At 38.9% G+C, this 22,003-nt stretch overlaps 1 protein-coding gene across 4 annotated transcripts in view; it reads left to right on the forward strand.

Moving 5' to 3' along the window:
- The first annotated feature begins 9,111 nt into the window (after window positions 1-9,111).
- Window positions 9,112-22,003, forward strand: part of CCDC192 (coiled-coil domain containing 192) — a 197,981-nt gene continuing 185,089 nt past the window's right edge. For 3 of the 4 annotated variants that reach the window (XM_027607030.1, XM_027607031.1, XM_035727808.1), the window contains exons 1-2: window positions 9,112-9,249; window positions 14,587-14,638. In XM_027607030.1, the coding sequence (XP_027462831.1) occupies window positions 9,188-9,249; window positions 14,587-14,638 (114 nt within the window). In that variant the 5' untranslated portion in view covers window positions 9,112-9,187. Of the gene's footprint in view, window positions 9,250-13,556; window positions 13,693-14,586; window positions 14,639-22,003 lie in introns of those variants that run through there. The other variant, XM_027607033.1, reaches the window with a different exon arrangement.

A 22,003-nucleotide genomic window follows, 5' to 3' on the forward strand; every position in this document is an offset into this window, starting at 1 on the left:
GTTTTGATGCGCCCTTTAATTGTTTAAAAGTAGAGATGATGGAATATAGTTTAATGATACTCTGATTCCATTCATTTTCATAATTAATATACGTGTACTTTTCATCTTAGAGCAGCATTTTTCTCTTATGTGGGTATATTCCCTTTTGTAAAACAAAATAAATCAATTTGATATTGAGGGGTGGGTATTACACTAAAAAATAGAATTTTTAAACTTTGTTGAAACATACAGACTTTTGAAAATCTCAAGACAGCAGTGTGTCCTCTTTCTGGCCCAGCACACAAGTCCTTACATGGACAAAACTTCGTGTGTAATTAAAGGGGCACATGGACCTCCTCTAGCAAAGAGGAGATTTTTTTTTAAATGAATAAACATTTGATATTACAAATAAACCAACCCTTAATTTATCTGTTGTATAAACTCAAATTTTCATGTAGCGAGTTTTAGTGAAGTACCTTATATAGACTATTGCTGTTTAATGTTTCTCAAACAGTAAAATGCCACAATGTTTGCTAGATAAAGTTATTTTTAACCCAGGTTTATTATCCATGCTGTACCTAGCAGATTTTTATCCGGTGAGCACTCACTGATATACTTTCAGTATTACTGTCAGGGGCTACTACTGAATCACACAAGCCGATTAATACTTTCCTTTAAAGCTTTTTCTGTACTAAAGAACCAGCAAACATAGTGATCTTTTCTCCCCCCAGAAGAGTTTTTTTTATTTTTATTTTCAATAAGTGTCTTTCAGAGATTTCTATAAAGTACTTATTCTCATAGCATATCAATATCTCTTGGAAATAATCGAACATTTGAATCTTAAAATCAATCACTTAAGGTGGTACATTTACCAATAAATACTTCGCTTCACTCCTCGACTCAATACCATATTAAAGTTAACGTAATATACTATTTCAATATTTGAAAATAACAAAGGGGTAATAGACTCTATAAAGACTTGCCTGCCAGCAAAATGGGATATTCCTACTAATAAAAACAAATCACAATGATACTTTTGAATATATGTTCAAAGAAATGTTTTGAGAGATATAAAAAATCTTGAGAGAAAGTTTAGCTATTAGGCAACTTTTGAATTTTCATTTCTGAAATCTTAAATTAAGCAGGGAAGTAATTTAAGGAGAGGTTGTCACCCTAAGATAACTTACGTTATCTTTTCATTTGTGGTTTTGATCTGCTTCATTAGGTCAACTAATGAAGTCTGATTGTTTGCTTCGTTTTTTTTTCCATAGGCTATAGGCCTTAGATAATCCATATGATATTTATGGTATTTTTAATTTTTTTGCAGTTCCATAGTAACGGTGAGAAACAACCTCAAACTGGCAGGAATTTTGTTTGGTTGCTGATATTTGCATCTGTCATGTGTGAAGTGACACCAAGATCATTCAGGAAATTCAATATACCCACAGAGAGAAGCCAAACATGGCAGCTTATTTTGGGAAACATTCTATCATGAGGATACATTTGTTCATGGAGCAGTCTCAGAAAGCCTCCCCTTTATCAAACTGTGTCCTGATTAAAGGGACAGCTGATGTCTGCTACATAGAGAAGGGTCTTGACAAAGTTGTTAATACTGTTAATGGTATTCCTATTGTAAGGAAGATATTTTATTGTTAAATATTTGATTATTGTCTGTTTCGAGCAGCACAGATCGCAAAATGGTTCCTAGAAGGCTGGGCACAGTCATCTGATAAATTTTAAAATAGTAAATCCTTATAATAATGTATGTGGCATTTTTATTTGTTAACAATATGCTTCTGAAGAAGGAGGCTTGGCAATGTAACTGTTATTTCTTTACATTTTTTTATTTGTAATCTTTATACTTGTAGCATAGTTTATTTAGTAACTAAAATTTGGAAATTAATTCAGAAGCTACTGGTTTTTTTTCCCCAGAGCATTTAGATGAAAGCAGATAATACTAATTGTAGATAAAAATTAAGAATGCTATTACTGCACTTAATCGTGTTTTTCATCTTTCATTCTTCTGAATTATTTTCTTTCTCTTACCTATAATTTCTACACAATCTTGAGATTTACTGTTCATGTAACTTCTTTTACTAATGCAAGTCAGAATGGCTAAAATAACCTGTCATAAAGGAGAAGTAAAGAGTATGATATATTGAAAGTAGGTAGGTAGCTCTACCTAACCAGTTTTTGGGAGTTTACACTCATGCTAAATTGCTTTTAGATTTAGCGAGTATCTCAAAAGCCTTCTAGAAAAATAAAATAATCACCACTGTCTTACAAGGACCAGATAAGTCACTGGTTGAGATGTGTCTGGTGGATCGTGAGCGTTCTTTGTCCTGTGTGGTATCGGTTGAGTGTGTTGCTACTTGATGCTAACAACATGGACAAAACTGTTTCACTTTTGGAGTCAGACTACTGAAAAAATTTTTTTACTTGCTTCTGACCATCTTCAGTTTCAAATTTCTTCTCTTTGGCTTAGATTGTAGTTAATAATTATTTTCATCCTCGAAATTGAAACTACATTTCTCAAGACTTTTTGGTTATGGAGAATTAACTGACCCTTGGATAATCTTCCTAAGTTGTCTGTGAATCAAATACTGCCCTGCGCTGAATTGGGCAGTTCTAAGACAAATCATTTCTCCACTGCACTGCTGGCTCATGCTGATGACCACTTCTAGAAGGGCAAAACGTTCCCTGCATTGAATAAATACTGGTGGTGCAGATTGTCTTTCCTGCTGGTCATTTGCTTTCAACTCACATTCACATCAAGTTCCAAAGTGCTGTCTTCTTGGCGAAGGATAATGATGAAGATGTGACCTACAGGTTAAAGATGTGGCTTGTCTGTCGTGTTCAGATTCTGGTATTTGAAGTTGAGAACTCTTTGCTGTTATTCAGTGGCCTGGTATTAGCACTTTGGTAAAGGAAATATGTGTACTTTTATCACATCTCTGTTTTTGCCTATCTTTATCCCAACTCTGAATCTTCTGACATCACCTTCAATGTTCTTTGTACTTCAGGAAGGGTATAGAAACCTCTCAAAACCCTTGTCCATTTGTGCAAGCAACACACACACACACACACACACACACACACACACACAAATACATAGTGCCGGGGAGAGCGCCTGGCACAGAGGAAGTAATCAATCAAGTGAATGAATTCAGTGAATAATTGAAAAGATAAAGGAATAACTAATGAAGTGAACTACAGTGAAATGCAAAGGGATATGAAGGAAGATTTCAGTGAATTTTCAGGCTGATCAAGATGTTTTCATTTGTTACTGGCTTATGAAGGTCAAGATGAAGGATAGAGAGATTAAAATGAATGTCTCTTCTAAGTTAAATAAACATATTATTCGATGTAAAAATTTCAAAATAATTTCTAAGCTATAGCTACAAGGTGATTGGTAATTCAATGAATGTAATTAGATTAGTGAGTACAAAGTATTTTAAATAGAAATATTATATTCTAAAAATAAATCCTCTATAAACCAGTAGATAGTTACTGTTCATTAACTTCATAGTTTTAAGACAGTGAGTCTCAAACTATATTTCATAGCAGAGTTTTAAGTGTTCTCCTCACCTTTTCTTTAACTTTTCGCTTCCCTTGGTGGTATATACCTCACTGAGAAATAGTAAAAATACAGAGAAATAATAACCTTAAGGGTTGAAAAGGTACATTAATCTTATCGAACATTTTCCTAGTCTAGATAATATGAGAAAATATATAAAAAGCACTTATATGGATATATCCTATATTAGTAAAGATATGATTATAATTTCTATCATAAAATAATCAAATAATAAATACATATGTGAATTATATACCAATTATATGCAAGTATACACTTACATTAGAGAGTTTTAGAGGCTCTCAAAAATATTCCATTCTTCCCCACAATGTAGTATTCATGGGATTTGAAAGGAATTGATCCTACTCTGAGTACTAAGGATGGGTTCTGATGGATCTTTTCGCATTCCCACGGTGCTTCATTTGGGGGAGAACATATAGTTCAGATTTAAGTTAATCAGCATTTCTCCAGCCATAGTGATCCAGATATTTAGGATCTCCCAGTTGGAACAAAACACAGGACTTCTGTTCTAGGGTTATGGAAATCAAGTATGATTCTCTATCTTCTGTCATAAACAAAGTCACCTGCAGTCCCAATTACTATTGGCAGCCATTCTCTGCCCATGAAAAAAACAAGCCTTCAGAAGAGGCCAACCCTGTTGACAGATGACTGGCGAGATGGAAAGATTGGAGAGATTATCATGTGCTGATAATATCACTGATTAACCTTGAAGAACTTTGAACCTGTATACTTTCTAGTCACATGAGCCAGCAAATTCCCTTATGAGTTAACTGCTATGAATTGCCTTTCCTATTACTTGTAACTGAAAGTATCTTTCACTGTACAGTATCCATCAAAACATGGTGGTCATTCATTGGCTGTGAGATGTGAGAAAATCCAGGTGAAGAGGACTTTTCTGAGACATGGCTTCTTAGGATTCCCTACTGTCACCTTGGTTTTACTGACTTGCAATTGGTTTTTTTTTTTTTATTGGAAGGATATGAAAATTATTAAAGCAACGAAAATATAATATTCAGATAAATTATATTTAATTTTACAGCTAACAAATCCCTAAGAACTTTTAATAGAGACACAAAGGACATAGATTCTACAGGGCCTAGAGTAGCAAAGCATTAGATAAAAAATGAAGGATTTTAAGGAAAGCGATGGATGTAAGCAAAAGAATAAATGAAGATTGGGCTCCAAGTGAAACAGTTGGGTTTCCTGCATTAAAAAAAAAAAAATGAAAAATGGAAGTACAAACATTAGGCTTTAATTGGTTGGAAGCAAAAGCCAATTCTGGCTGTGAAAAGAGAAAGGGAATTAATTGGTGGTATTACTGGGGCTCATGAAATCAGCAGAGGCTGCAATTAGGGTGAGGAACAGATAGGAAAAAGAAGCCATTCTAGAGACGAAGAAGCAGGACTCACAACAGGGAAAAGCCAAGCGAAGGTGCAGCTATTTAAGGGAGAGGTGACAAGGTGGAGGTTGATGGTGACTTGAGGGAAAGTCATTTCAGTGGAGACCAGGAAAGTTCGGTTGGAGGAAGTTGAAGAGAGATGGAAAAATAAGCGACTGTCTTGATGAATTTTTCCATGAAAGGGAGCATAGAAGGACATGAGATAAGAGACGTTTGCTTGTCTTTTAATGTTACTACTTAGTGTATTTCTATGATGATGGTGCTAACCATTGGCTGGAATACTTTTCCCTGCACGTGTCCCTAGGCTGGTTCCTTCTCCTCCTTCATTATCTCCTCAATCCTACATTACCTCCTGCTCCTGGTCATATATTCTTGTTTTGTTTTCTCTACAACATTCGTCGCTGTCTGAAAATATCTTCTGTATGTGTTTGGTTACCTTCACCCGCTAAAATATGAAATTGATAAGAGCAGCAACTTTGTCGGGCTTATCACTGTATCGCCCTCATCTAGAAAAATGCCTGTCACATAGCAGAGTCTCAGTAAATATTTGTGGGATAAATAAGCAAATGGATAACTAGACCTTCAATGGTTTCTTTCATTCTTTTTTTAAAAAGATTTTCCTTTAAAAAAAATTTTTTTTAAGATTTTATTTATTCATCTGACAGAGAGAGAGAGCACAAGCAGGGGAGTGACAGGCAAAGGGAGAGGGAGAAGCAGGCTTCCCGCTGAGCCCGACACAGGGCTCCATCCCAGGACCCTGGGATTATGACCTGAGCTGAAGGCAGATGCTTAACCGACTGAGCCACCCAGGCGCCCCTAACGCTTTTACTTTTTAAGTAAAAAACCTCTATACCCAATGTGGGGCTCAAGAGTCACATACTCCACCAAGTGAACAAGCTGGGCGCCCCTGGTTTCTTTCATTCTTAAACCACCAACATTCAAAGTCCCAGGATCCAGTTGCTGAATAGCCAAGTTCAGACCCTTTGTCTGGACAGGGTCTGCTCCATCTTGGGTTATATGCTGGGGACGGGGGTGAGTACCCGAATTTATTGTCCTTTCAGAGGAGAATATGAGAGGAGAAAGGCAATTCCCACAGGGAAATCTGGGACTATTTGGCATCCCCAAATGGCAGATGCTCACGGCAGTACAGAATTGTAAGGAGGAAAAAGGAATGTTTACTTCCTGCCATAAAAAAATCCATAAATGAAAAGTTTACATTCCTACTTATCAATTAACAGATTTCAATTTTATTCCCTCTGTTTCCTGAGAAAAGACTTTAGGATCAAGTGGTAGGCAAGTCTTTCTGCTCACACAGATAAACATCCCCCTCCATTAAAACAGGTTGGAAGCCTAGAGATAATTAGACCCACTGTGTCAAGCAATCAGCAGACAGTGAAGAGGTCACAAAAAACAAGGACAATAGAGCTGACTAACTCTTGAGAGAAACAGAAGGAAAGCCTTTGCAATCAGTAGAAAGAAGTTTTTGCTTATTGTGTTTCACGGACTGCCGTGTACTGGTTTGTGCGATGTTCCTTTGGTGTTTATCTCACCTTCTCCTTCCCGTCTGGTCTTCCCCGAGCAGAGACACACCCAGACTCTCAGACATGGGCACAGTCACCTTGGGTCCATCACAGTGAAAGCTCAGTGAACTTCCCTAGGTCAACTCCGCGAAAGCAGCCCTTTGTCTCCACAGGATTGTATCACTGCAGGAGGAATACCTATGAGGCATTTCTGTTTGCTTTTATTTATTTATTCTTTTTGATGCTTGGGATCTGTTAAGTTAGAAGAGCCCTTTGGAAATCCAAGATCTGCTTCATTGACTCTCTTCCCACTACAACATTCACGCCTGCTAGAACGATAACCTTGATAGAATGATCAGCTCCATGAGAAGAGGGACAGTGTCCATTTCATTCATGCCTAGCACCGTGCCTAGTTCACAATGGGTTTTCAAAAACATATTTGGTGAATGATTGAATAAACAATTAAAAGTGAGTGGATAGATGAAGGCCAAAGGGACTGTAAAGACCTCCACTGGGGCTTTCTCTCCTCTCTTCAGCTGCACCACTTCATTGTAAATCTACTGTCTTTCTTACTCTTTCCTCATTGCTATGTTTCCTCTTTTACCCTCCTTTCTGGTCTTACTGATACTTACTCATCGAAGTTTGATAAGGCTTCCTGATAAACATTAGCACAAGAGCACACGAAGTATGTATAATCATTAAGATTCTTCCTTGTTGTACACGTATATGTGATGCGTGATTCTCAGGAAAGATGCATTTTTGACAGATCACAAGGTGATTTTGCAAACTGTATGTAGTAGTCTACAAGAGCCCTGAAGAGCTTACAGTTCTTTTAGTTTAAAATACTGTTAATGGTGGAGATATCAATGATTTATATATATATTTCTAGAAGTTTTGTTGAAACACCCCCTTTGTCCTTTAAACTAGAGGGCAGCGTTGTAGTTGTTGGGTTTTTTTTTTTTTTAATTCAGTCCAGCTTTTAAAAACAAGACCATTTCAATGATTTTCATGCATAAGGACTTTTCCTTAACTTAATCTAAAAAATAGCATCATTTATTTCATTATTTAGCCTGGTCCGCCAAGAATTCTGCAGACCAACATGTCTTCAATAAACCTGCTAATTTCTTTACCACCTCCTTCTGAAATCCTTTGGTAATATTCATTTAAGGAGGATTAACAGTGGAAAAGTCACTTTGTTTTTCAAGGACTTTCTGAAAGTCCTTGTTTTTGGACCAGCCATATCTCCCCGCCTCTCTTTTTGATCAGTGAGATGTAAGATAAGATTAATAACCATTATAAATAATTAGTGCTTACACTGCCTTTCGCCAGCCATTATTGAGATGACCTTTTTTTCATAAGTTGTTATGAACCAACTACATGTCAAACATCTGCACATTCCTCTAAAACGCACTAAAGTATAATCTACCCTGTGGGTTTTTTTTTTTTTCTTAATAAGAAGGGGTAAGGAAACAGAACAGAATGTTAGAGTTGGAAGGGTTGACAGAAACAACTCAAGTAAGTCCTTTAGAAATAAAAGACCTAAGGCATAGAGAGGTGAGATGATTTTCTGAATTCCAGAGGCTACTAACTAGATGTGAGGCCAATACCCAATCTTTCTACTTCCACACCTACCTAGTTAGTGGGGATTTTTCCACCCAGAACACCAACTGCTCCACAATTCATAACTTTACTCTTAGGTTTTGTTTTGTTTTCTTTAAACTAAGGATTGAGGTGACTTAAAATCTTATTGTAGAAGTAAATGCTAATTATACTCTTGAACTGATAAGTTCCAACCTTGCCCACTGCTTTTGCAGTCACTTGATCTAATGTGCTCTATCCCTAGAAACAAATTCTGTGATTGGAAAAATTGCTGTCATTCCAACCTAAGTTCTTTTGGGATGGGCTATGTGATCAGGTTTGGGCGAGCCTAGGATGGAAAGAATCCAAACCCAGAAGTGATTCCCATCTGTAGATTGTGGAAGTCCTACATGCACTTCCTGCTCCGGCAGGAAGTGCAGTGCATACAGGCTGACCCGGGACCATGAACACATCCAGGGAGAGATACAGCAACTGGCTGGAAGAAAGTGGCTGGTGTCTTTGGACAAGCGAAGGGAAGAGGGAGCAGCGGTGCAGATGAGTTGTGACACTGAACAGAATGCTCATTGGGCACAATTTACCACCTCTGCATCAGGAAAAGAAGCCTTTGTCAGAATGTGGCGAGGTGGAATCTTGGAGTCTGGGGGTCCCCGGGAAAGAAGATCATCACAAGGAGGTGGAGTCTGGGGCAAAAACTACTGCCATCCTGCAAACCAACCCATTTCTGCGGATGCGCCCCTCTTAGACAAGGAGTGTGACTGTCAGCACTGGTTCTAGATGCAAGCAAGCCATGGCTTGAGCGCAAAACCACTGCTTCTGGCCTGCTTTGAATGCATTTTCCAGAAATGATGAATATGTGGTGATTCTTCCTGAATACTCATGCCTGGATCTGATTTGTGAGATGTTTTGAAGGGTTACTGTGGCTTTGTAATTGAGATTTTTTTTTCCCTTGGGAAGTAACTGTTCTTCCCACAACTATTGTGGTTGCCTAGCAACAGGGAACAGTAGAACAGTCCACAGGGATTCTGAAGCTAAGGAATGGGGATAGTTGATGTCTGTCCCATGGACTGGGTACACCAGTGGGCCTGACTTGAAATGGGAGAATGTTATAGCAAGAAATCTGTGGCCCCAGGGCCTGAAACCCCAGAGAGAATCAGGTGAGTTCCCAGCTCCTTCTGTCTCAAAAGAGTTCGTGGGAATTTCTAGATGAAGGAGATTTTATTGAGGGCTTCAAAGAAAACCTTTCTTTAAAGTCTGGGGGAAAACATCAAACAGACTTTTCACCTTATCCTGGAAAAGGACCCCTTTCTTTGAATGGTGCTTTCATAGGTCAGGGTCTGATACACAATAGGTGTTCAATAAATATTTGTTGAATGAATAAAATGTCCCTTACTTGCTCTTCTCAAAATCACATACTCACCCCAACCATTTTATTGGCATGGGGAGGGAAGGCTGAAGGTTATTAGAACCACCGTCATGAAACGTCACCTTCACCACTTCCTTGCCAGGAGATGTCCACAAAAGAAGATAGGTCATTCCAGTTTTCCTCACATAAAACCCCAAATCAACTCTGGCTACAAACATGGAAGTAAAATTCACCTCTGTAATTGACCTACAGTTGGTCACAGGGAAGTTCACATGTAGGCACAATACGCATTTCCCCTTCAAATGTAGAAATACCTGCCACTTAGCATTTTCTTTTAAGCCTGGAAAAGGAGATGACCATAACCTCCTCTGTAGAAAGAGCTAGATTGTGATGGGTGGTGTCCTGTGAAAAGCAAATAAAAACAAGGTCCACACATTTCATGTAATGAAAATACATTTTAAAGCCTAACTAAGCAGAGCTATTAGTGCTTTTCACCTTGGGTCTATGGTCCATAGGTGCTGTGGGAAATTCACAAATACCCCAAAACCTTATGTGAGATGTTGTTTCCATGTGCAAAAGGTCTACGACCTTCAAAAGATTAACAGTCTTTGGGAGGGAGGGAGTCTTTGTCTGGTAAAGAAAACGAAATTTAGCAAACACTCATTTTCTTTTAATTTCCCTGAACACAGCCTCTAAAGAGATAATATGTCAACGTGCTGACAATCAGAGAGGTGAACATAATGTTACCAAATGAAGAGAAAATGCCCTGTGATTAACAACTTTAAATAAATAGCCCAGTGTACAACCAGCAGGGAGGCCAAGTGAAAAGCAGGACTGTGCTCTCACTGTAAATTACCATTGGTGTTTTTGTTCTCCTGGTATATGGAGCTGAGTGTTCCGTGCAAGTAGAGAGCAGGGCTGTGAGCTTGGACACAGCTGAGTACATACTACCTTGGCTTACCCTTAGGTGGGTTCAGGTCAGCTCCTTCATTTCTACGCAGGAGCAAACTGGTCCCATGTGCCTGGGACCTACTTTTCTTTCTGTCCTTCTCATGCCCTTGAGACAGATCTTCTCTACAGTTTATAGAAACCAAATGGGAATTTGCTCCTGTGTTGGTCTAAGAAAAGAGGGTTAGTCCTTGGATGTGATTAACCTAGGGAATAAAGAAGGTATTTTCCCAGGAAATTCTTTCCCGCTCAATAGCTGTATTTCCAAGCCAGTTTTAGTAAAGTCTTCTAGTCATACGAACGAAGTGGTAACTGATTGCTACCCCTGTAAAAAAACACAGGGTAAAGGTTGGAAAACAGATAGATATGTCACTGAAAGGAAGGAAATATTTATGTTCTTGTTCCTTACTGAGGAAAAAAAATGACTGTAAAGCTGAAATGTCCTATTAATACTCCCTGCTGATAGAAATTTAAAGGATTTTCTCAGTGTTTCCATGAACCTCGAAGTACAACAAAACCACTGCAATAAAAACAAGCTTCATAAATATATTTGTTAATTCTCATTTTTCTCTCTCTCAAGGCTAATAGGCTTTCTCCTGAGTTATGCTACAAACATGACTTGTACTGTGTATGCGGAGTAGCTATGGTTACTCTGAGGCCATGACTCATGACCTTTAAATATTATTGTCAGGCAGCCAAAGCTCCCTCACTTTTAAATCTGTAGTTTTGTTTCAGGCATTATTAAAAGAAGGTGGTTCCAAATGGTACTTTCTCTTGTACACTTGTGGCGCATCTGCATATGCACAAAGGGGTACTGTACCCACAACTTTTTGTGTTTTTTGTTGGGCTTCATCCAGTGACCGTGTATTAATTTCTTGCGTGGTATGTCACTGGGCGAATAAAAAACAAACAAAGATATTCCTTGTCCTCTAGGAAGTATCACTGAGGAGTGCAAAAACATAGGTCGACAAATAATTACTTACATGATGAAATGTAATCAGGGCTATAATAAGAGACAGACGTACACATACTGCTTTGGACACAGAGGTAAGAAACACTTTTGACCGGTAGGATCAAAAAAGCTTCAGGAAAAGGCAGAATTTGAGTCATGGTGTGAAGAATAGGTTGGATTTTAACTAACGTAGAAGAGAGCAAGAGCATTCTTGTCAGAGGAAACAACCAAAGAAAAGGATAAACACATAGTCTGGGATCACCGGGTAGTACAGTTTGAGAAGAATATCATGTCTGTGAGATGTACTCATAGAAGATAAAATTAGTTAGATGGTAAAAGGGAGCAGCTTATTAAGGTCTTTCAAAACCATTTGTTGTTTTGCCCAGCAACATGATGACAAAGTTTGTTTTCCATTTCATGATAAAGAGGTGCTGTCAAGTAGAAAGCACCAAAATATTGGTTTTTGCTGATTTGGTATGATGCGAGAAGAGCCATTACCTCCCTCAGAACCCCAGCGTGTCCCTCCACTGAGTGGGAATCTAATTAATTTTGTTCAATAGTCACTGATTACTTTGTGAACAATTTAAAAGGTTTTAAGGTTTTTGAAAAGTGAAAGACATGCACAATAACATGGAAATAAAATAATACATTCATTAGGGAGATAGTAGGATAGAGAATCATAGGAGTACCCTGGGATTTTAAAGTAAGGCTTAGTGGTTGGCAGGCAGAAGAACAAGACGTTAAGATTGGCGTGTTACTAAATCATCCATTTATTCATTCATTCGTTAAAAAATATTTACTGACCATTTATAGCCTTACTCAAGATGCCAAGGAAGGGGTAATAAAATAATAATAGAAAAAATTCCCTATCTTCAAGAAGTTTGCCTTTTCAGTCGGGAGGAAACATAATAAGCAAATTCTATAGTATGCTAGAAAGTGGTAAATATAGCAAAGAAAAATTAAGCGAGGCCATGAGGATAGATAGAGGGTGGGCAGGTCAATTTAATTTTGTAAAAAGATTTTCTCATTTATTTTAGAGAGAGAGCACACACTCAAGTGGGGGGAGGGGCGGAGGGAAGGGAAGAGAGACAATCTCAAGCAGACTCCCCGCTGAGCGTGGAGCTGAACTCAGGGCTCAATCTCATGACCCTGAGATCATGTCCCGAGTTGAAATCAAGAATTGGATGCTCAACCCACTGAGCAAGCCAGGTGCCCTAAGAGGTCAGTTCTAAAGGAGGGCGCATACGGTGGGCCTCACTGAGAAGAGATATTTGAACAAAGACAAGACGGGAGTGGAAAAGAGTCAAGCAGAGAAGGATGGAGTACATGTTCCTGGCATTAGGACTTGACAGGAGAGTCTGTCTATACACGGAGGTGGAAGAACAGTGAGGAAGCCAGCAGGACTGATTGAGAAGAGTATCAGATGAACTGAGAGAGGCAGAGGTGGGGTGGTATGGGCGGAGAAAGTAGGTGGGAGGGAGTGGGCTGGAGTCCTACAGCGGACGGGAGGGGTGAACGGGTGAGACATCGGTAGGACCTCGTATGCCGTTATACGGGTGTCAGCTTTTATTCTGTGTGAAATGAGATCCCTTACTGGAGGGTTTTGAGCAGAGGAGTGACATAATTTTTCTTATGGTAGGTGTACGGAAAACAGAACGTAGTGGGCAAAGATGGAAGCAGAGAGCACCATTCAGGAGGCTATTGCAATAATCCAGGCACAAGCTGATGGTGGTCTGAGGCTTGGACCAGGATGTCAGCAGTGAGGATGGTGAGAGCCGGCCAGATACTGGATATATTTTGACTGTCGAGCCAAGAGTTTCTGGCTGGATTGGATATGGATTCTGAGACAAAAAAAAGGAGTCAAGGTGTCAGCCTGAGTGAGTGGAAGGATGCTGTCATCATCAACTGAGATGGGGAAGACTGTAAGCAGAAAATTGGGGGTACGAATTAGGGGTTAGCTTTGGAAATGGTGAAACTGAGCTATCTATTAGACATCCCAGTGGGGATGTCAAGTAGGCCATTGCATGAATGAATCCGGAATGCAAGGGAGAAGTCTGGAAATGCGTACTTGGCAGTGATCAGCATATTGACAAATTTAAAGCCATGAGGTTGGATGACATTATCAACGGAGTGGATAAGAATAGAGGAGAGAGGAAGCCTTGGAGCATGCCAAGGGTGAGAGCACCGGGAGAGAGAAAGAACCATCAAAGCAAACTGAGAGGGAGCAGCGGGTGGGACAGCAAGAAACCCTGGGAGCTTAGGACGTCCTGCAGCCGCGTGCAGAGAGCCTGTCAAGGAGGAAGCGATAAATCATGTCAAAAGCTGTCAAGTAAGGTGAGATGTGACAAATGATCACTAAATACAGTGATGTGCAGATCGCTGATGAACTAAGGGCAGTTTCTATGGAATAGTGCTTGTGAGAGTCTGGATGGAGAGCCGCCTTAACAAAACGCAGGAGGAGAGACAGTGAGAATACAGCCTCATTAAAGAGGGGATCAGGGTGGGGCGCCTGGGTGGCTCAGTCGTTAAGCATTTGCCTTCAGCTCCGGTCATGATCCTGGGGTCCTAGGAAGGAGCCCCGTGTTGGGCTCCCTGCTCCGCGGGAAGCCTACTTCTTCCTCTCTCACTCCCCCTGCTTGTGTTCCTTCTCTTGCTGTCTCTCTCTGTCAAATAAATAAATTAAATCTAAAAAAAGAAAAAAAAGAAACACCCATTATTAAAAAAAGGGGGGATCGGGGTAATCAAGCCGAAAGTAAAGGGTTAAGAGGGCTCAAGATGCAATAAATAACAGCATGTTTGTAAACTACTGGAAATGATCCCAGAAAGAGAGATTGAGTGAGAAACAGCGTAGGAGACAAAGAATTCCCCAAGTCTGCTGTTTAGTAGGATGATAGGCTTTCTTCCACTTTTTCTTTTTCTTTTTTTAGTTGAAATAAGAGATTTTGCAGGTTTTCAGAACAGACTGTACTGTTCAGACTGCTTATTCTCAAGAGAAACTTTAAAAGCTATTTTATCTTCTTTGAGTGAAGTTTACATTCCATAGTTTTGATTTCCTTTAGAAAAGTTCAGAAATTGACATTTGGAGGAAATACTTTATGACAATTATCTTCAGTGTCACAGCGTAAAGATCTATTTGATGTGGGGGGGGTGTGTGTGTGTATCTGTGTATAAAAGTGTGTGCACACCTGAGATAAAATTTTGGAATTCTAAACTCTTACTTTATTTCAGCACCAGGTCTGCAAGTTCAGAGTCAAATATACAACAGAGAAACAAAAAACCGGTAAGAAATGAAGTTTGCGCGAATTCTTTTTTTTTTTTTAAAGCATTATGGTTAATACAACTGTAACTTCTTTGATTAATGCTGAGATTTTCCTGATCTAGTTTTGCTTTCGCATTTTTATTAGTAAAGATTTTAAAAATAAAACATGGAATATCCTTTTTTTTCTAGTAGCATGCAGCCAAGCGGGTGGAGTGCCAACTAAGTGATATTATTGGGCAGTAGGGAAGTTAGGTGCGCTATGGTGTGGCCCCACAATATCACAGACATCCTGGTTACTCCAGAGTATTTGCTTATATGTGAGGAAATTCTGGAATTCAAACAAGGTACCGATTGGGTAAATCACATTGTGCAGTTTATTTAGGCTAAGGGTGAAATCACAGTCTATTCTAGGTATTTCCAGTGCCTGCTCTTTCTAGTCGGTTGATGACATACCTATTTCTGACCTTTGAGATCTTGTCTCTCCCATGAGCTCTCTTATGCCCTGGGACATCTAGGTGCTTTTTCTCCGAGCCCCATCTACTACCTGTCTAGGCCTCAGATAGCAAATGTGAAGGCTGTTGAGAGACGTTACAGCTGGGGGATGGGGACACGGGAGCTCATTACACTAGTCCTCCACTTTTATAAGAGAATTTGAGAATTTCCCTTAAAGAAAAAAAAAAGCCATCTGTACACGCTTGATTCAGTTTTAGTAAGGATCCCCTAGACTCCACCATGGACATTTCTGGAACAACACTTTCAGCTCTAACGTACAGGCCATATGGTATAGAAGAAAGATCACAGGCCAAGGAATCAGGCCCAAGTGTCCCACCTCCAAGCTGGGTGACCATAACCAAGTCATTTAAACTCTCAGGGTCGTATATTTCATCCATAAAATCAGGATGATGAGCTTTAATAGTCTACTTCAAATACGATATTTGGGATGTGAAAATGGTTGGCAAAGTACCTACCAGTGCGCTGGAGTATAGTTATTTGGAATCAATAGCATTCAAATGGGCTTCCCTGTGGGCCCGGGGACCTTGATCTTGGATTTTTCGATTTCCTTCTGGATTCAGCAGCTCTACCCTACTACTCCTGTCCCATCTCAGCATCATCAGCTAAGAACAGTTGATCTAGTGAGGCGCATATCCAGAAGCCCACTCCTGCCATTATTTTTTCAAAAACATAAACATCTCTTTTCAAAGTTACATTCACTTAACCCGGCCCCAGATAGCCTGGACGTATCCCTCAAATCCATAATTATCTTCAGGAGGAGGGTTTTGTTAAAGAAACAGAAGTCAAGGGAGACCAGCTTAGACTAGTAGAACATGCATTTTATTAAAAATCTACTTGCTAACGGTAGTGATCATTTAATCTTACATTGCTTTTTTTCAGCTGGAAAAAAAAAAAAAAAAAAAAAAAAGCCTAACAATGAAGATTTTTTTAATACGCCTGTTGGAGCTACTTAGAATTCTGTTGTCCAAAGAAAAAGTATCACTCGCCAGTACCATATGAAAACATCTTTTTCTCCTCTTAGAACTCTTGGATAAGCAGTTAAATTGCAGTTTTGGAAATGAGAGACTTCAGCTCACCAGTCTCCGTTTACCGCCTTTCCCTCTAACAACGCTAATCAATTAGCACCCTAGAGGTAACTCTCTAGTTGGCTGCGTATGACACTGAAAAGGACAGGTGCCAATTACCACATTTAGGATTTCTGCCCAGGGCTCCCAATTAGCTTCCTGGAGTTCAGAATCTACTGCTTTCAATTTACATTTAAGACAGTTGGGAGCCCTGGGGCTGCAAGTAGCTGGTTCTGCTGTGTTCTACTGTGTTTTTACATTTCTCAAAGAATACATTTAGCTGGAGGAGGTTAGAATTAGAGACCTCAAGGCCATAAGACATCCACAATTAGTGCTGTCTGCTCATCACACGATGCCTTTCAGATCTTGCAACTCTTGGAATGGTCACTCATCAGAGCCGATTCTGCTATATACCACGAGGTATATAGCTGGTATATACCAGCTTGCGGGTGCATCTCAGGTGCCTTTTTTAAATAGTGGCTGTTTGCTTTAGCAGAAGACATTGAAATTGAAGGATGAAATCTGTTTAATTCTGTGAAGGTGTCTCGACCACCCATGCATAGCGAAACATTCTCCTCCTATCTGGAGATGGTCGTTTCCTATTTGTCTTTAGTACACTGTTCTCTGAATAGTACCTCAATTTTTGGACTCTCCTGGTAAACTACATTCTTAGAGGGAGAACGGGCCTTTCTTTGTTCATCTCTGTGTCCACAAGACAGGGTCTCTGATAGCAAAACAGCACTCAGTCTTTATTGTTTGAAATAGAACAAATGGACTGAGCCCCAGGCATGGCCCTAGGTGATTGACAGAGGCTGTCCTTCCGATTCCTTACCACAGCAGATGGCTGGGGGGTTTCAGAATCACCAGTCTCATATTGATACTTTCGTTGTAATTATTACCATGTTAGAAATTAAGAAGTTGAGATTCGGGGAGGTTGGGGAAGATTTCAGCTACTGAGTGACCGAGGAATATGTGTGCACCCGTAGTAGGGACATTCTGGGATAATGAGGTGTTAGTCTCACTAAGATGAGATCGACATCTCAGGTGCCAGGTTGTCCCTGTTTATCTGCACCCTATTCTTCTGGGCCTGTTGGAGGTTGAGGATATTATTTAAACTGTTGCCTCTGCTGCATTTGAATATCTTCTGACAGAGAACAGCGAGTGCATATAAATCATCTCATTTGAGGCTGCTGAGTAAATAAAAATTCTCTTGTAAGGAGGCTTGACCTGAACCAGATACCTGGCTCAGGATTTCTCCCTCTGAACTATTCCTGCCCAACTGTGACACACAGAGATGAATCATGTAAAACATGTGATGTCACCGGTTATGTGACATCCTCCAAAAGTGAGCATGTGGGTATGAATTCATTATGCTAGAATATGTATGAAGTAGTTCGCTCATTGTGCAAAACTAAGCTTATTATAAAACCTCATAAACCTTTAGCTTTCAAGTTGCAATTTAGTGATGACTTCATTAAAGGATCATTATCTTAGGTGCCAAAAATATGAAAGCACTTTTTAAAATTTTTAATCTGTCACACTACACAGAAAGTCAGCTCTCCAAAATGACCTTAAAGTAGCTGAAAGATTTTTGCATTTGATAAACTGGGGAAGGCAAGCAATGCCTTAAATTGTGTCAAATTGTATAAATTCTGTTCTTTTAATACTTGGTATGATATAGCATTATGTTTGCAGGAAGCAGGTATTTTGTCGCATTCTCCTATTTCTAAATTTTAATGTTCTAAAATGGCTTTCAGAAAATTCTTCCCGTTGAGGAGCAAACTTTCAAATCATTTGTTAATATATTACTTGTGTTTTAAATGACCATTTCAAGTGATTTAGAGGAAATATTCCTATTTATTCTTAGAATGAGATCAATATAGAACTGTATTTCTATGTATATTTAAACATAAAGATTTGTGGCTGTTCTAGAAAATTGGATATATGTGTATTTCACTTTAATTCATGAGAAATGATGTCTCAGAACTTTCTGTTTTGGATTTCTTTCTTTCCTCTGTTCTTTCTCTTTCCTTCCTTCCTTCCTTCCTTCCTTCTTTCCTTCCTTCCCTTCCTTCTGTCTCTCTCTTACTGAAGCAAACTTGACTTTGACATATGTATACAAACCAGTTAAGAGAAGGAACCTTTCCATCACCCCCAGGAGTTTCTCATGCTCCTCTGTCATCTCTCTCACCCACTTCTCCCCACCTGCCTATAGGCCATTCTCAAGGAAGCACTGAGATGCTTTGTGTCACTGTATACTATTTTGCATTTCCTTGAGCTTTATATAAATGGAGTCACACAGTATGTAACCCCTTTACTGGCTTCTTTCACTTGGCAAAACTATTTTGAGCTTCATCTATGTTGTAGTGTGTATCAATAATTCATTTTTATTGAATAGTATCCCACTGTATTGAATGTATGTTTGTTTATCCCTTCACCTATTGGCTGACATTTAGGTTATTTCAAGTGTTTGACTCTTACAAATAAAGCCGCTATAAACATTCCCATACAACTGTTTGTATGGACATACGCTTTCTCTTCTCTTGGGTGAACACCTAAGGGTGAAACGATTGAATCGTACCGTAGATATACTTTTAATTTTCTTAAAAACCATCAAACTGCTTTTCAAAGTGGTGGTTGCATTTTACGTTTCCACCAGCATGTCGAGAGTTTGAGTTTATCCACATTCTCTCCAGTCCTGGTAGGGTCAGCCTTTTAAGTTTTAGCCATTCTGATAGATGTAGTCTTATGTCAGTGTGGCTTGCATTTGCATTTCCTTAATAGCTAATGGTGCTGAGCACCTTTATTGTGTTTATTTGCCATCCTTACATCTTATCTGGTGAAGTATATATTGAAATCTTTTGTCCATTTTTAAGTTTCTTGTTTCCTATTATTGGATTAGAATTCTTTATGTATTCTAGACACAAGTAATTTTTCAGATATGTGTTTTGCAATTACTTTCTCCAGTCTCTGGTTACTCTTCTCATTCTCTTAACAGTGTCTTTAGAAGAGCAGAAGTTATTAATTTTTATAAAGTCTAATTTATAACTTTGTACTTTCATGGATCAGGCTTCTGGTATCGGATCTAAGAAATCTTTGTCCAAGCTCACAAATGTTTTGTCTTGTTTTCTTCCAGAAGTCTTATAGTTTTAGGTTTTGCATTTAGATCAACTGATTGATTTTGAGTTCACTGGGCTTGATGATAACTCAGAGCTGAGTCTCTCTCTGGGAATTTCCCTCAGCTGGAAGAGCTCTGATGCCCCAGGGTCATCTTGTATCCAATGACTGGTTGATGCAGGGCCACAAGACCAGGTGTCTTTCCTTAGACTGAGGACAATTCTGAAAGGCGAGACCTGATCCACAAGCGCCACAGAATTGCTGAGGCTGCTGTTGCATTTCTGCTCCCTCTTCCTTTATAGGTGTCACTCCCAAGAGCCACCTCCAGTAATCTGCTCCCCAGGGACCCTAACCTAACAGAATCACAAAATCAAAATAGGTCTAACCTAATGCATAAGGTTTGGCAAATGGAAATTCACAGGAAATGTAAAACAGCCACTGTGCTGTCACTTAGGGCAAGACAAAAGATGAATAGATACTGTCACTGTAATTTTGATAGCCTTTCAGAGAAACATTTCTTCATAGAAGAGATTTAATGAATATACGTTCGCAGACTTTAAGGAAGCAAACTATTTAGTAAAGTATGAAAATTTATTTGATCTAAAAAAATTGAGTTTTTCCCCACAAAAGAACACAAATAGTATAGAAATTGAGTCTTTACTTCTGAGGATATCTGCTAGTTATCTAGATAGTATCTAACATTACTCTATCTGGAAGAGTAATGTTATCTCCCTAGATGCTGGGATGTGAGATAACACATCCATTGCAGTTTTTATCCATTGTTCATCCTCTCATATAGCTTCTTTCATGTTGAGATCTTGCAATAATTGAGGAGCTGATTCATATCATACTCTCCTGCCCCCATCCCCACTCTGTCCCTGTACGATCATCTCAAATTCACCTAACCTAAATTGTATAGCCTAAATGCTATACATAAGCAACTTCAACAGAGATTTCACATCAAGTAGTGCATCGAATGGTGGTAGTGATGCTAGACTTGTAATCGGTGAGAAAGATAATTCTTCCTTCAGGTATTATCAAGAAATACCAAAACTTCAATTCATTTCAATTTAATTTGATTATCATTAAAATTTTTTGCAGGCTATTGGTTGCAGGCAGCAAATGGCTTAATATTTTATTTATCTGAAGAATTTGTTTCTTTTTCACAACACCCATCCAGGGTGTGATGGAGAGGGACTCTATTCATCATAGTTACTAAGAGACCCTCTGGATGGAAATTTTACCTGGGAATGCACTTCTGCAGTCCTCACAGGTAGCAAATGAAGGAGGGATAAATTGGAAGTTACATGTACCACTTCTCCTATTTCATTAGTCAAAGAAGTCATGTGGCTCAAAACAGCTTCAAAAGCTGAGGAAGTGAAATAGTATCACAAGCCTAAGAGAATTTTCAAAAATATGTTGGTAGACAAAAATTACAGCAATATAAAACAAGTCTAAAAAGAAAGAATTAAACCTAAAGAAAAGAAAAAGAAATGCTATAGATAGATACAAAAGAAAACATTAGCTCTAGAATTTCTCATTTTAATAATAAGTTCTATTTAACTTGAGAACAGAGGCCATAAGAAAGATCTTAGCAGTTCAAAATGAGGTTGGCCAAAGAACTAGGATTTCTTTAGAAAATGATCCTTCACAAGCAAATGGGCCAGATGACCTATTTCGTTTTAATTTCTATGATAAAGTATATGTATAAGAAACAAAAGGTCCTGTTTTCACAAGCAAATGTGTTCCTTTATTTTTTTTTAAATGTCAACGGGCAAAGAAATTTAAAAAACATGTGGCACTGAAACAGATTGTTTACAGATAGGATGTTTTTCAGAATTTCCCCAAGAGGCATCAGTGGCTGAAGCATTTGAGTGTCTGCAAATTTGTTTCATCAAATGCGCATGACATTTTTTTCTCCATTTGGCTCCTTCAAATGGCAAAGAGTTTCAAACAACGGGCCCTATTTGGGGAAAGCGTGCCAACTGGTGCTGTGTAGTGCTGACACATTTTATTTTCTGTGAGGGTGGAAATGTTGAGAAGTCTGTATGTGTAGAAGGAAGGAAGTTGTGAAGTACAAAAATGGGACAAAAGTTAAATGTATACACATTTAAATAGATAAAAGTTAAGTACATATATTTCATTTACTTCCAGGGCTATATTCTGAATAAACCCAAGTTTCATGTAAAATTTGCTCAACTTCTCAAACCTGGAGGTTTAGATCAGAGGAAGACATGGCAAGGGGGAAGTGTGTTTCCGGACCATCTAATCAATCAGTCTGACTCTGAGAGCACACTTCAATTGCTGTGGTCCAAAGAAAAATATTTTCCAAAACTGAGAGAGAATATCCTCCCAAAGGGCTAGGACAGTTATTCAATCTAGCCTTTCCCAAAGGAGTATGTCTCCTTGAGACTCAGGGATTAAGCTTGGCCTCTGTCTGCCCTCAATCTCATCAGGCAGATAGAATAACATTGGCTTAATTTATTTTGCTAGTTTTGTTAAACTGAAATTTGCTGCTAGGAATAATAGTCCCAGGTCTTCATGTCAATAGTCGAGCTGTTTGTGTTAGATCAAGTTTCAGAGTCAATTCGTTATTTCAAAATATGGCTAATAATTTGAATCAATGTGATGTGTTATCTGTACTTAATGAGGTTCACAAAAATGAATGTTTCTCCAAGGTTTGATTAGAGTT

The sequence above is a fragment of the Zalophus californianus genome, chromosome 5, assembly GCF_009762305.2.
Source record: "Zalophus californianus isolate mZalCal1 chromosome 5, mZalCal1.pri.v2, whole genome shotgun sequence".
In the NCBI taxonomy this organism is placed as follows: domain Eukaryota; kingdom Metazoa; phylum Chordata; class Mammalia; order Carnivora; family Otariidae; genus Zalophus; species Zalophus californianus.